General features: G+C 45.9%; 1 protein-coding gene across 1 annotated transcript in view; it reads right to left on the bottom strand.

Annotated features, from left to right (window-relative positions):
- Window positions 1-3,415: 3,415 nt before the first annotated feature.
- The window catches only part of Gpd1l (glycerol-3-phosphate dehydrogenase 1 like), a 52,288-nt gene continuing 40,695 nt past the window's right edge, over window positions 3,416-15,008 (bottom strand). Inside the window, exons 6-8 of the mRNA XM_042666445.1 lie at window positions 10,922-11,155; window positions 10,032-10,138; window positions 3,416-4,602 (exon numbers count right to left, since the gene is read on the bottom strand). Coding sequence (XP_042522379.1) covers window positions 4,506-4,602; window positions 10,032-10,138; window positions 10,922-11,155 — 438 coding nt within the window. The 3' untranslated portion in view covers window positions 3,416-4,505. The remainder of the gene's footprint in view (window positions 4,603-10,031; window positions 10,139-10,921; window positions 11,156-15,008) is intronic.

Genomic DNA, 15,008 nt, shown 5'->3' with positions numbered 1-15,008 from the left:
AGTTCAGTTATTTTGCTCCACTAAGTCCTCACTTGTTCTTGTAACACGTCTTGGAAGCTTTTATTAGAACCCATTAAGCTTCTATGAGTCTTGTCTCCATGTCATATTAGTAGTATTCCTTAATTGGGGCAGTGGTGGCTCACACCTGTAATCACAGCTACTCAGGAGGCTGAGACCTTGAGGCTCGAGGTTCAAAGCCAGCCCAGGCAAGAATGTACATGAGACTCTTACCTCTAATTAACCATCAGGAGAGCCCAAAGTGAAGCTATGGCTCAAGTAGCTGAGCACTAGCCAAAGAGCTCAGGGACAGCCTGGATGAAAAGACTGAGCCTGAGAGACTACATTTCCAAAATAACCAGCAGAAAGCCAGATGGAAGTGCAGCTCAAATCCTAAAATGCTGGAAAGTGAGCACAAAGGCTTGAGTTCAGGCAAATACCAAAGGAGACACGTGTTTGTTGCTTCTCTCAAATCTCTCCCATCTTGGGCATAAATGACCTGGGCTCCCTACTCATATTGTGATACATTGGGTTCTTCTTACCTGCACTGTGGATTCCTGAGGCCTAGAATAGAACGTGAGGAGTGGCCAGCACACTGGCCACTGTTGATCTTTTGGGCCTGGCATCAGAGACCTGGTAGTGCCTTTGGGATGTATTGATGGAGCCTTGTCTTACTGATTTCATTCTAGCTACTGGCTTGTTTGAGCCTGTTAGAGAATCAACAGAAAAAGGGGACTAACTTGCTGACTCACACCTAGCTACTCAGAAGGTTGAGATTTCAGCCTAGGCACTGTCCCTGAGATTTTTTTTACTCAAGACTAACATTCAACTACTTGAGCCACAGCTCCACTTCTGGCTTTGAACTTTGATCCTAAGACCCCACGCAGCTAAGATTACAGGTGTGAGCCATAAGTGCCTTGCCATCCTTGCACTGTCAACTGTCGGCTAATTTAGGGTTTATTTCTAGGATGTCTATTCTGTTCCATTGTTTTTCATGTCACTATTGTGCTGATGCTTTGAGCCATATTTTAAAGACAATCAGTGTATTGCTTCCTACCTTTGCTCTTTCTGCTTAAAATTCCTTTGGCAAGGTGGGTGGCTCCTGCTCGTAGTCTTAGCCAATGGGAAAGCTGAGTTCTGATGATTACAGTTCTAACATGTGTTGGAAATTCTGTGGGACTCTAAATACCTATTAACTAGCAAAAAGGTAGAAGTGGAGCTGTGGCTCAAGTGTAGAGCCTGGAGTGAAAAATCCAACTGAGATCTGAGTTCAAGTCCCAGTACTGACACATACATGTATGCACATACTAAACAAAGGTGATGAAAAAATACGATCTGCTACACAGGTTTGGGGGGTTAAATGTTTATTAAACCAGACATTTAAATTCTATATCCACCTGCAGACTGTAAACAAATACAGTATATGTGTAAGGTAAAGATGGACAAATTAGTGGAAAATCTAAAATGCCCTTTAAACACCAGAACCTCACCACACCCTCCTTAGGCCGATGCCAAGGACTCTGTCACAAAGTTAAATGAAAAACCATTCGGTTAGCTCTGCTCCATCTCCTAGAGTGGATTTCAACACCTGGATTTGTTTATTTGTATCACACTGCAGTAGGCTGCATTTCAGCAAGGCAACAACGTAAGTTTTTGTTTCTGTGGTACTAGGGATGAGACCCAGATCTTAGACATTCTTAGCAAGTGCTTATCACAGAGATACAATCCCAGACTTGGTTTTTAGAGACAGGGTCTTATTGTGCAGCTGGGGATAGCCTTGAACTCCATTTCAATTGCTGGGATTGCAGGTGCACACAACGATGTCGGGCAAAAATATAGTTTTTATATTCACAGATTAGCTGAACGAGTACAAATTAAGTTTCTAATGTAAGTCTCCCTCCCATTACCATAATTAACAAGAAACATGAGTTAGAAATAAATGAAAGACCACAGGTAGTTACAAAAATAGATGACTTATAGGATAATAAATATCTATAGTTAAACTGATCACAAAACTTATAAAATTTACTTTTTCCCATAATGTAAAGATTATCTAAGTACATTCAAGAGAGACAGGGGGGATGGGCCCGGAGAGTTGCTGGCAAAAGGAAAAGTACAAAATCCACAGCAGGAAACTGATGCAAATGAGAATATGCAAAACACAAAACTCCTCATGAACCTACTTAGACACCAAAGTTAGCTTTCAGCCCTTTTTATATCTTAAAAAGTAACTCTGTGTTACCCATGTAAAAACATGTAAAAAGATTTATCCAGAGACAAGAAGTTGGTGGATTGAACAGCCTCATTAAAACAGCTAAAATCTGGAGGATCTAGTGAGATTTTATATATTTCTGACATACAGGGCTTTCAAAGAACCCCATAGAGTTTGGATGGTTTTTTAAATTCCCATACCAAGCCATTGTATAAGAATTTCAGTTTTACAAGTGGGGAAGACTTTAAAAATTGAAAAATTCTGAACTGAGATAGGGGAGGGAGAAAGCTAAAAAGACCTGCCAGATATGGCAGAGTGCGTGAATATGTAAGTGACACTGCTGGAAAGGGCTGTGTGAGGTCAGGCAGAGGGTTGGGCCCAACCCCACCTCACCTGAAACCCAGCCAGGGATCCCCTCTGGACTCTGGAATGGGATTGTGCGTTTTCAGCAGGTGACAGTGTCACCGGTAAGCTTCCTCAGCCCTCATGGCACAGCGGGTCAGGAAGAGCTCAGAAGTCATGATACCCCAGATTCTTATTCACCTAAGTTCCTGCAGGCACTGGGTTACCTCCTCCTTCATCTAGCCTGGAAACTTCATTTCCTTGCCAAAAATCTTCTCCCTGGTCTAAGACGTCCACGTTCCACTGACACAGTGACCATGGGTTACAATTTCAGGAGGGGGAAGAGGCTTTCCCAAAGCCACCTGACATTTCCAGAATGCGCCTGGAATGGCCACTAGACTGACCCCAGGACCCTTGTTTCCCATGAAACACTGTTGGGGGAAGGCTACTACAAAACTGAAATTTTGATATTTTTTACACCAGTACTGAGATTTGAAGTCAGGTCCTTCAGTTCTCACTTGCCTATTCCATTCTAGGCTGGTGTTCTACCCCTTAAGCCACACACCACTTCCACCATTTGCTGGCTAATTGGAGATAAGAGTCTCTCAGTTTGTTTGCCTTGGCTGGCCTTGAAGGGAGACCGACAGATGTCAGGCATGATCACCTAGTTTACAGGCATGGGCCACTGGCACCCATGTCTAAAATCTATTGTTTTCTTTTCTTTTGTCATGGGGCTTGAACTCTGGGCCCAGGCACTGTTCCTCAGCTCATCAGCTCAAGGTTAAGACTCTACCACTTGAGCCACAGGGCCAATTCAGGTTTTCTGGTGGTTTATTGGAGATAAGCATAACACTGCTGGCTTTGAACTGCGATCCTCAGATCTCAGCCTCCTAAGTAGCTAGGATTACAGGCGTGAGCCATCGGCACATGCCTAAAATCAACTTAATGAAGCAAACGTAGTGGTTCTCAAGTCAGAGCAAGCATGGGAAACACATGGAAGGCAGTTGTTGACCCAGAGGCCACTGCAGGGGCCTGGGAGGGGGCTGGCCTAGGAATCAAGACAACACTGATGCTGCTGGTTCAAGCCCACTTGGAGTAGTGGCTATGAAGACCCTCACCCACACAAAGCCCAGGGCTTTTCTACAAGCAATTCACTGGAGGTCACACAGCCCAGTGATGTCTTGGTGGTCTCATGCCTTGGCAGGGTGGAGGACACAGTGCCCAGCTCCAGGTCCAGTCCAGGTGAGCACTGTCCCTTCCGAGAGACACCAGCAGACAAGTCCAACCTCACACAGCACAGGAAAGGGTCTGCCCCCAGGGAACTTGTTGGCTAGGACAGGAGAATCCCAGGTGAGCTTCCTGTGCTCTGCTGTTGCTGGGTCTGGACAAAAGCACTGAAGACAAAGAGCCTAAAATGCAGGAGACTTCAGTGAGAGGAAACTGCACATGGGGATTATCTTGTTAAAAATATCTACTTGTTAAAAGAAAGATCAGCCCACAATCAAGTCGTTTTGCTGCCCTTGAGATAGTGTTTAAAAGTTCAGCGTGGTGACTTTGTCTTCAGCATACATACCATCTTGAGGCTGGTCAGGTTTATCAACAGAAGAATGACAAGAAATAACCCCCCCATTCAAACGCACACAAGTCACACCTAAGCCTTTCAGCTGACACGGCTGCAATCTTACAGGTTACCATCACTGAAAAGGATATCTCATGTTGCTCATAGAAAGATCCACAGAAGGACAAGGAGCACACACATGTCCACATGTCCACACGTGTGTGCGGCTGCTGTCAATGGACTGCCTCTCATGATTCAAGAACACCCTGCAACTCTTCATCCGGATCGGCGATGGGAGCACAGCCAAGCCAACGCTGCCCTGTTGCCAAGTCCTGGTCTCCACACAAAGCCAATATGGGAGAGGCAGAAGGCGGCCCGTCTGCGGCACAGCTCACTTCAGATGTGTTCTGGATGGCTCTGGAGACAGGCCAGCATCTCTGCCACGGGTCTGCCTTCATAGCAGATCTGATACACGGCAGTGAACAGCGGAAACCTGGGTGGGTGGAAGAGAGGGTGGCAAGGTTGGTGATCTGCTTCACCTCCTAGAGCACATTCATCCTCTGCCCCCCCAGCAGGCTGCTTGAACAAGAGTGACCAGCCTACATGTCTTCACAGTCGCAGAACACAGAGACTCTGTAAGATACAGGGGTAAACCAGGCACCTGTGGTTCATGCTTGTGATTCCCAACTACTCAGGAGACTGAGCTGTAAGGATCACAGTTCAAAGTCAACGTAGGCAGGAAAATCCATGAGACTCTGACCTCCAATTTAAAAAAAAAAAAAAAAACCAGAAGTAGAGGAATGGCTCAGTTGGTAGAGTGGCAGCCTTGAGCAAAAACACCAAGCAAGTATGTGAGGCCCTGAGTTCAAACTCTAGTTCTGATATGAGCATGTGCACACCCACATACCCAGACACACGGGTAAGCAAGGCACAGGATTGTCCTTCAGGGTAAATGGCAGCCATGATCAGAAAAGAGCTGTGGCTCCGGATCTTGGCTGATTCTGGATGAGACCAAGTTCCTGTCGCTGTTTGAAAAGAGAATTTTAAATTGTCTCCAAAGAGCACTAGAGTCATCCCACGCCTGGCCAGAAACACTTCATGCCCTGCAAGAAGTAAAGTGGGGACCACCTTAGCAAAGTCCCCATCTCCCTTCCATGGAGGAAGCTTCGTTTATTTTGCTTTTCCTCTGAGATGTGAGCACACACAGTGAAAGTCTGAAATGGACACAGGGGAAGAAGGAGAGGACTGGAGGCCACTGGGAGGAAAGATATCATCATCAGGGTACAGCTGCCTCAGCACGTTTCCTCTGTGCATGTATATGTAAGTACATGGATGTGCACCTGCCCTGTTGTTTGTGTTGCTCTCCTAGCTGCAGTCACTTTTTCAAAACGAGAGACAGAGAAAGAGAAAACACAAAGTAAGCTTGACAGAATCAATACAGCCTTAAAGGTTATTCTGAGAATCACTTGGGTAAGCTCCAATAAAGACAATTTTAAGAGAGCAAACACAGAAACAGCCAGATGCTGGTGGCTTACACTGGTAATACTAGCTACTCAGGAGGTCTTTTTTAATTTTTGTACCAGTCCTGCATGTTTAACTCAGGGGCTAAGTGCTGTCCCTGAGTTTCTTTTTTCTTTTCTTTTTTTTTTTTCCTAAAGGCTAGCTCTCTACCATTTGAGCCACAGCTCCACTTCTAGCTTTTTGGTGGTGAATTGGAGACAAGAGTATCAGGGACTTTCTTGCCCAGGCTGACTTCCACTCTGATCCTGAGATCTCAGCCTCCTTGGCAGTTAGGATTACTGGTACCTGGCTCAAAAGTGAAGAACTTTCAGTCCTAGCCAGTCTCTGAGGTGGAAATAATGTCCTCTTCATTCGATGGAGGTGGGACCCAAGGCCCGCTCTGACTCAGAGCCACTAAGCCATGTTTCCATCCAAATGTCATTTCCTATAACACAGAACCTGCAAGGCCGATGAGTCTGGCCAAGAAAACACTAAAGTCAAGGTGAGAAGAGAACAAAAGGCAGCACACACCTCACAGAAAAGATCTGACACAGGTCACTCCATCTGCCAGCCCACTATGGACATTTTGGCCTTCCTGGAACCCGGGGTTCAGGGGTGATAGAGGCTGTGTGGTGGGGGGGCAGGGCCTAGTCCTTAAGGACATTACCACACACAGGTCAGTCAAGGGCTGGCTTGGGCCCCTCCTGCTCATGTGCCTGAGTCTTCCTCACAGTATAGCTGAGTATGGAGACAGGACCTTTAAAGATAACCTAAGCCAGGCTCTGGTTGACTCGTGCTTGAAATCCTAGCTTCACAGGTGGTGATTTCAGATCAAAGCCAGCCCAGGAGGAGATTATTAGCTCCAATTAATCACCAAAAAGTTGGAATTGGAGCTGTGGCTCCAGTGATAGAATGGTAGCCTTGACCAACAAAAATTAAAAAGGATAGCATTCAGGCCCTGAGTTCAAGCACCAGGACCAGCGTGTGCCTATCGGCACACCCATGTGCACACATACCCCCAACTCAACAATGCCCTATATGAAAATGAAGGCATTTTCTGGGCCCTAATTCAACCTGACTGGCATGCTTCTAGAAGGAGGACTTCAGGACACTGACATGCAGACATGTGATGAAGCAGAGACACAGAGAAGATGACCTCTGAACCAGGCAGTGCTGCTCAAATCTGTAATCCTAGCTAATTAGGAGACTGAGATTGGAGGTTCACAGTTCAAAGGAAGTTCCACAGTGAGCAGAAAAGGCTTGCCAGACTCTTATTTCCAATTACTCAGCAAAAAAGTGGGAAGTGAAGCTGTGGTTCAAGAAGTAGAGAACTAGCCTTGAGCTTAACTGCAGAAGGAAAGAGCCCAGGACATTCCCCCCCCCACCCCCCACCCCACCACCACCCCTGTTCCCCCAAGATGATCTCCAACAACCAAGGAGAAGGCCTCCAAGGAAACCAACCAGCCAACCCTCCCTCAATCGGAGACCTTGAACGTTTAGAACCTCCTCTGCTATGAGCCACCCTGAGTACTTCACTATGACAGCACGAACCAAACAGTACAATTGTCTCACCCTTAACGTGCTCATAAAGATACAAGTACAAGGAGAGCTAAGCTAGTGTTTTTTTTTTGTTTTTTTTTGTCTTGGGGGCCTGGGCGCTGTCCCTCAGCTCTTCAGCTCAAGGCTAACACTCTACCACCTGAGCCACAGACCATTTCTGGTTTTCTGATGGTTTATTGGAGATAAGAGTCTCACGGAGTTTCCTACCTGGGCTGGCTTTGAAACGTGTTCTCAGCCTCCTGAGTAGCTAGGATTACAATAATGAGCCACCAGCACCTGGTATGAATTTTATATTAGCAGAAAAGTGCAAATAATTTCACTGTCTACAGAAAGAAGATGGGTTAAATAAACTGCATATTTTCTGTGAGGTTTTTTCTAGAATGAGCCTGACCCCAGGTTAAAACAATCCGTCCCTGGCAGGGACAGTTATTCATGGCTGGAAGGGATGAAGAGGCTTCAGGGAACAGCCTGGGGCCACCTGGGAAGTTGGCACATGGAAATGCTCACATCCTGTCAGATGCACACTTGGGTGCTTGCACAAAGTCTAGCTGGCACTAGACTGTGAGAGCTGTGTCAAACGCCAGCCTGTAGAGCTGAGCTCCATCTTCAAAGGAGAACAATCATGAAGTGATCAAGTCCATCTTTACTGTGTGGACTGTTTCAGCAGGGCTAAAAACATGACTTCTCCAAGACATGTCGCTGACACAAGGTAGCAAGAATGCTGCGCCCCCAATACCTACTCCTTTACAACAGTGAGGAAGAAAAAGGAGGGAGGAGGACAGGAGACCAGAGGAGTCAGGCAGAAAAGAGGCAAGAAGGGGCTGGGAAGGTGGCTCAGTGGTAGAGCACTTGCCTTGCATGCATGAGGCCCTCGGTTCGATTCCTCAGCACCACATAAGCAGAAAAAACTGAAAGTGGGGCTGAAGCTCAAGTGGTAGAGTGCTAGTCTTCAGCTGAAGAGCTGAGGGACAGCACCCAGGCCCAGAGTTCAGGCCCTACGACAGACCAAAAAGAAAAGAAAAGAGAAAGAAATAATTAAGAGATGGCTCATGCCTATAATCGTAGCTACTCAGAAGGCTGAGATCTGAGGATTGTGGTTTGAAGCCAGCCCAGGCAGGAAAGTCTCAAACTCATCCCAGTTAACTACCAAAAAGCTAGAAGTGAACCTGTGGTTGAAGTAGTAGACTTGAGTAAAAAAGCTACAGATAGTGCCTAGTACCTGAGTTCAAACCCAGGACCTAGACACATCATTAAAAACTATAGTCATGATAATAAAATGTTAACTAATTCAGAAGAGAAGGAAGAGCAAGTCATCCCCGGATTCTGTGCTCAGGTTGGGCTCATGATCTCATGGGTCTGCCATGAGGGTGGCTAACTACATCTTTTCTCCTTACTCTTCCAGCCTCTGATGGGGGAGGAAATACACGGCACTTTGGAGGAAGAAGAGGACAGCGGAGCGGGGCAGGAGGAAGAAGGGCAGGCCAGTGCTACCTTCCCAGTCCTGGCAAAGGCCTCGGCCACCCTGCGGTTTCGTCCTCCATAGCAGGTGGTGCCAACCTCTCCAAGGCCACTCCCTGGCCCTACCCTTTCCACATCCTGGGGAAGAGAATGACCTGTAAACGGTGCCTAACAAAATGCCTGTGTGTGCTGGGTTTCCACCTGCTTAGTCCACACTGGTGAGTTGCTGTGTGACTGGACTACTCAACCACTGAATAACAGGTTGTTTCGTTATCTGATTTTTTGTGCTGCTTAGGATCAAATTCAGGGACTTACACATGCTAGGCAAGTGCTACTGAACTCATGTACCATTGAGCTACAGACATCTCAGCTCCTTGTTTTTTAATATGATGTCTTGTTTGTAGCCCAGGTTGGCCTTGAACTTGAATACCACCTGCCTCAGCCTCCCAAGTACTGAGATTACAAGCATGCAATACAATGCCCAATTTAGAAATTATTTTGAAGTCTTATATAAATCGTTGAGTATCTGTGATAGTGAAACTTTCAGGTGGCTCTGTGTGATAGGATTTTGGGGGTGAGTAGGCAGGTTGGCAGGAATTAGTATGTATTCACTGGCTTTAGGAGAAAATGGAGCTGGGATCCTGGGCTCAGTGGTTGTCTTGTTTAGGGAGTCAATTTTCCCTTACCCAAGTTGAGTCTTGATTTTTCTTCTGAGTAGAAAATGAACACGAAAGTCCCTTAGTTTTTTTTCACTCAAGATGGGCACTAACACAGCTTCAGTCCAGCTTTGGTGGTTAATTGGGGGTAAGAGTCTTATGGACTTTTCAGCCTGGGCTGGCTTTGATCCTTAAATCTTAGCTTGCTGAGTAGTTAAGATTACAGGCATAAGCCATTGACACCTAGCAAAGTCATCACTTTTTAAAAATGTAAAAGCCAGGCTGGGAAGTTGGCTCAGTGGTAGAGCGCTTGCCTTGCATGCCTGAGGCCCTGGGTTCGATTCCTCAGCACCACATAAGCAAAAAGAAAAAAGCCAGAAGTGGCGCTGTGGCTCAAGTGGTAGAGCGCTAGCCTTGAGCTGAAGAGCTGAGGGAAAGCGCTCAGGCCCAGAGTTCAGGCCCCACGACTGGACCCAAAAAAAAAAAAAAATGTAAAAGCCCTTCCTGAATTCCCCAGCAGGACAAAGAAGAATTTATAACTTCATATTCTATAATACCTTAGAGAACAGGGCTGGGAAAGTGGCTCAGTGGGAAAGTGGCAGGCATGAGGCCCTGGGTTTGATTCCTCAGCACCACATAAACAGAAAAAGCCAGAAGTGGCGTTATGGTTCCCTGGGTTACCAGTGAGGTTCTAGAAACACAGCAAACAGCTGCATTCACCTACAATCAAAGACCAAGTGTCACTTACTTGTCAATGAGTCCCTTTTGTTTGAGGATGCGGTATACTTCAGCTGATGTCTGGGGTCCTTGGAGCTTTTGCCCATTCAACATCTCCTTTTCTAGTTCTTCGATGGTCTTAAAAGAAAAACATGAAAATAAAAACCTGTAGTTAAAAACTAAAAAAGAAAGAAAGAAACATTTATTTCAAGAGAAGGAGGGGCTGGGAATGTGGCTTAGTGGTAAAGTGCTTGCCTACCATGCATGAATCCCTGGGTTCTATTCTTCAGTACCACATAAACAGAAAAAGCCAAAAGTGGAGCTGTGGCTCAAGTGGTAGAGTGCTAGCCTTGAGCCAAAAGAAGCTCAGGGACACTGCCCAGGCTCTGAGTTCAAGCCCCAGGACTGGGGGAAAGAAAAAAAAAGAAAAGGAAAAGGAAAAGCGAAGGAGAGGGTCAGGCACCAGTGGCTCATGCCTGTCAACCCCAGTGTGAAAGCGAAGGACTGTGGTTTGATGCCAACCAGGCGGGAAAATCTGTTAGACTCATCTCCATTTACCCACCTGAAGCCAAAAGTGAGCTGTAGATCAAGGGGGTAGAGTGCCAAACTTGAGTGTAAAAATTGAGGGGCAGTGGCCAGGCCCTAATTTCAACCCCCAGTAGCAGCACATACACAAAGGAAAAAAAAAAAAAAAAAAAAAAGGAGTAAGAGCTAAATGCTCAGCTTTAAGCCAAGAAAAGATAAAGACCGAAAAAACAATGCTGGGGCAGGCAAGAGCAAGCAGGCAGGGCAAACAGAACAAAGAGCCCAAGTTGGGTTAACTGTGCACATGTGGCTCACCCAGCCCCAGGAGTCTCAGGTGGAGGAGGAAGAAGAGGACAGCGGAGCGGGGCAGGAGGAAGAAGGGCAGGCCAGTGCTACCTTCCCAGTCCTGGCAAAGGCCTCGGCCACCCTGCGGTTTCGTCCTCCATAGCAGGTGGTGATCAGGTCAGCCACCCCACAGCTCTCCAGGAAGGTGCCGGTGGACACCTGACCCTTGCAGAAGATCCTGGCAAAAGCGATCATTTCCATGAGGCCCAGGCGGATGACGGCAGCCTTGGTGTTGTCTCCGCATTGGAGGCCATCGCAGAACCCAGCTCCCACAGCCACGATATTCTGCAGGAACGACAAAGCCAGGATGGAAAGGGATTGCACAGAGGCCCTCAATAGCTGCAGCGGTAGGACAACGAGCAGTCTTGTTGAATCCCAAATGGACTCACTTTTTGGATTGTTACTTAAAGTAAAGCTGAATGCTTTCTTCAGCTGTTATAAACTCTGTAAAGCCCAAGGGGACACTGATGAATTTCTTTTTTTTTTAATTTTTAATCTATCTATCTATCTATCTATCTATCTATCTATCTATCTATCTATCTATCTATCTATCTATCTATCTATCTATCTATCTTTGTAAAGATACTGTAGAGGGGTTACGTGAGCAAGGTAATGAGTCCATTTCCTATTGAGTATTGTTACACCCTCCTTTATTTTCCCCCTACCATCCCTTTCCTTCCCTTTTCCCCCTCCAAAGTTGTAGAGTTCGTTTTCAACATAGTGTCTTGTACATCTCATTGTTACAATGGGTCATCCTGTATCCTTATTTCAGCATTTTGTTATTTCCCTTCTCCCTAAATTAGAAAATGTATATACAAGATGCAGGCACCAGAATCAAATACAGTGACAACAGGGGTTGTACCATGGGGGAAGAACATAAAAAGAAACAAAAAAAAAATTACATAGTACATTCTAAGTACTTTAAAAAGAACAGCAACAAAGATAAAACCTCTTGTGTATGTTGATGTATTTCTACAAGCTGACTGCAACCACAGAGCAAGATCCAGAAAGAACACAACAGGTGCCTCAGAAAGACCCCAGCCCCTTTCAGTCCCTCCCTACCAAAGGTGACCCCTTGCTCCTATCACACATGGACTCATGTGACCCAACTAAGCATTATGTGAGTGGAGGCCAATAGCATGTGATCTTCCTTACTAGCTTCCTTGTCTCCTTGATGTCATGTTTGTGAGATGCACATTTTCCATAGAGTACATGTATTTAATTGTCATGCACTATTCCATTGTGTGACCACACTAATATACTTATCCATTCTTTTGTCCCTTAGCCTTGGTAGATTTCATTACAAGCAGTGTTACTATGGGCCTCGCACGTGTCCTCTGGTGGACATGTAGGCAAATCTCAGTCTTCATGTCATGGCCTCTCCTACACACAAGACAAATTGCACACACAGCCAAGGTGACAGTCATGCAGGACTTCTTGACCTGTTTTCAGGCTATCCAACCACACTCAATCAGTGACACACTGCTTCTGTCTGCCACTGCAGATGCCATCAGCTGCCAGAGTCCAGGTGACCCACAAAACCTAAAACATGTTCTACCTGGCTTACAGAAAATGCTAACTTGTTGACCTAGCAGGAAAAATAAAACCCAAACATGTATACATAACTAACATTCATAAAGCAATACCCTGAAACTTCATTTCAACATATGTGCACTGGCAGGCCATGTAAAGATGGACAGACCTTACTAAGCCACGACAGGCACTATCGATGCCTATTAGGAAGGGGACCATACAGATATATAATGAGACTTAATTTGTCCTCAGGAAGCTCCCAATTTGAGAGAAGAGATGCAACAATACGCAGAAAGAATGGCAGGCACCAGTGGATCACACTTAAAATCCTAGCTACTAAGAAGGTTGAGATCTGAGGATTAGGGTATGAAGCCAGCCTGGATAGGGAAGTCTTCTAGACTCTTTTTTTTTTTTTTTTTGGGTCCGGTCATGAGGCCTGAACTCTGGGCCTGTGCGCTGTCCCTCAGCTCTTCAGCTCAAGGCTAGCGCTCTACCACTTTAGCTACAACACCACTTTGGTTTTTTTCTTTTTGCTTATGTGGTGCTGGGGAACCAAACCCCAGGGCCTCATGCATGCAAGGCAAGTGCTCTACCACTGAGCCACCTTCCCAGCCCTTCTACACTCTTATCTCCAATTAATTAGCAAAAAGTTGTAGGTGGAACTGTGGCTTAAGTAGAGCATCACCCTTGAGAAAACATGTTAAGCAAGAATGAAAAGGGAAAAAAAATTTAAAAGAGTTTAAGGAACCAACTTCTAGCCTCATTAGCAGCACAAAACAGTAAGTAAAGGAAAAAGGCAGAGAGAAGAATACAGGAGGCTAATCTAATTAGAGTATAAAAACTGAAATGCCACAGTGAAACTCTTTGGTACAATTAAAATAAATAAGAATGGCAGGCTCTGTAGAGGGATGGGCAGGAAATAGCAAGAGGAGTAAAGGGAGAAGAAAGAAGGTAAATGAGGGTAATAAGATTGAAATATTTTTATGAATACATGAAAATAGAACAATGAAACATACTGAAATTGTTTTAAGAGTGAAGACGGGAAAATCATAGCGCCGGTAAGGTTAATGGGATGCGTTGTATGCATGTCTGCAAATTTCACAAAACCATTCTTGCAAAAGCAATGTATGTAAATAAAAAGTTTTAGTAAAGAAAAAGAAAGATAGAAAAAAGAGGGGGCTGACAAAGGGACAGGGACCAGAGCTTCATTTCAAGCAAGAAGGCTGAGGCTTGGGATAAAGGTCAGTAGTAGAACATGTGCTAGGCCCTGGGCTCCATCCCAAGTGCTGCAAGGAAAAAAGAAAACTTGTCAAGGCAGGGAAGGCAACATGGAGGAAGGGATATCTGAGCTGAGCCTCAATCCTATGGACAGCTCCGATGATCACAGACAGCAGTGCAGAACTGGCAGGTATTTAGCTCTCCAGCGGAAAGGCTGGCTCCTGACCCTTGAACTCTCAGCTACTTCATCAGGGACAATGCATGCCAGAAAGATGTAAGTATTCTGTATCTAAACACAGTAGTGTTTTCTATATTTCCTGCTAATGATACAGCAGTTAGTACCTGAGCACCCTGCCCCAAGGCACCCCTACAATCAGCTTTGGTACTCACACTGAGCATGAGGTGGGCTAGGTTCACCATGAGGAACAGCCAGCCTTGGGGAGACTGAGTCACAGAGCTCTATCCAATGAAGCACATTATATAAGCTCTCCTGAAGCTTTTGCCTACTTCTCCACCCCCACCAAGAGAACACAGGGCCTTTGTTCACTTCTGGAGGTAGAGGGTGGGGGGAATCAGAAGTGGGAGGAGGGCTAGAGAGCCAAGGATGGGTATGGAAGGCTCTGAATGTGCTGTCTCTCCTTCCTCAGTGACAAACCAGCACTCATGGAGGTTGTTGGCTACTCTTCTCCTTGTCAAGGCAGAAAGAAAAAGTCAAAGCCATATGTTGGTGGCTCCAACCTGTAATCTTAGCTGCACAAGAGGCTGAGATATGAGGATCATGGTTTGAAACCAGCCCAAGACAGAAAGTCTGTGTGAGACACATATCTAATTAACTAGCAAAAACCTGGTGGTGGTGTGGTTCAAGTAGTAGAGCATCAGGCTTGAGCCAGAAAGCTAAGGGAGAGTGTCCAGGCACAGAGTTCAAGCCCTAGTACTCACTCCCATAGAGGGGGAAGCTCCCAGAGAAAACAATAACAGCTAACTTTATTGAACACTCCTAGGTGCTCATATATTATTAATCTTCACCCCATTCTTACAAAGCAGGTCCTGAGGAAACTGAGGTAAGCAGCTTGCCCAGGGTGACATACCACCCCAGGCCAGTAACTGGAAGGAAGGCACACAGCTACACATCACAACAGAGGCGGCAGGAACTCGGTCACTGGAACTGGCCAAGCAGGACTTTATGCACACACCAAGTGTAAACCAGGAAAGTCAGGTGCTTTCATGTCACTTGGCTCAGACAAAAGGCAGGCAAGGAAGCAGGCAGGCACTCAAGGCTACTGCAGGGCCCAGGGATCTAGACTGCCTAAGAGCTTCCAGAAGACATCTACCCTTCCCCCCAGAAGGGAACAAGGCTGGCATCCACTTAGTCAACCCACTTCCAACA

This window comes from Dipodomys spectabilis, unplaced genomic scaffold (genome assembly GCF_019054845.1).
Source record: "Dipodomys spectabilis isolate Male_0828 unplaced genomic scaffold, ASM1905484v1 ptg000365l, whole genome shotgun sequence".
Taxonomy (NCBI): Eukaryota; Metazoa; Chordata; class Mammalia; order Rodentia; family Heteromyidae; genus Dipodomys; species Dipodomys spectabilis.
Note: the sequence above shows the minus strand (reverse complement) of the source record. Positions and strands in the feature narration are given on the sequence as shown.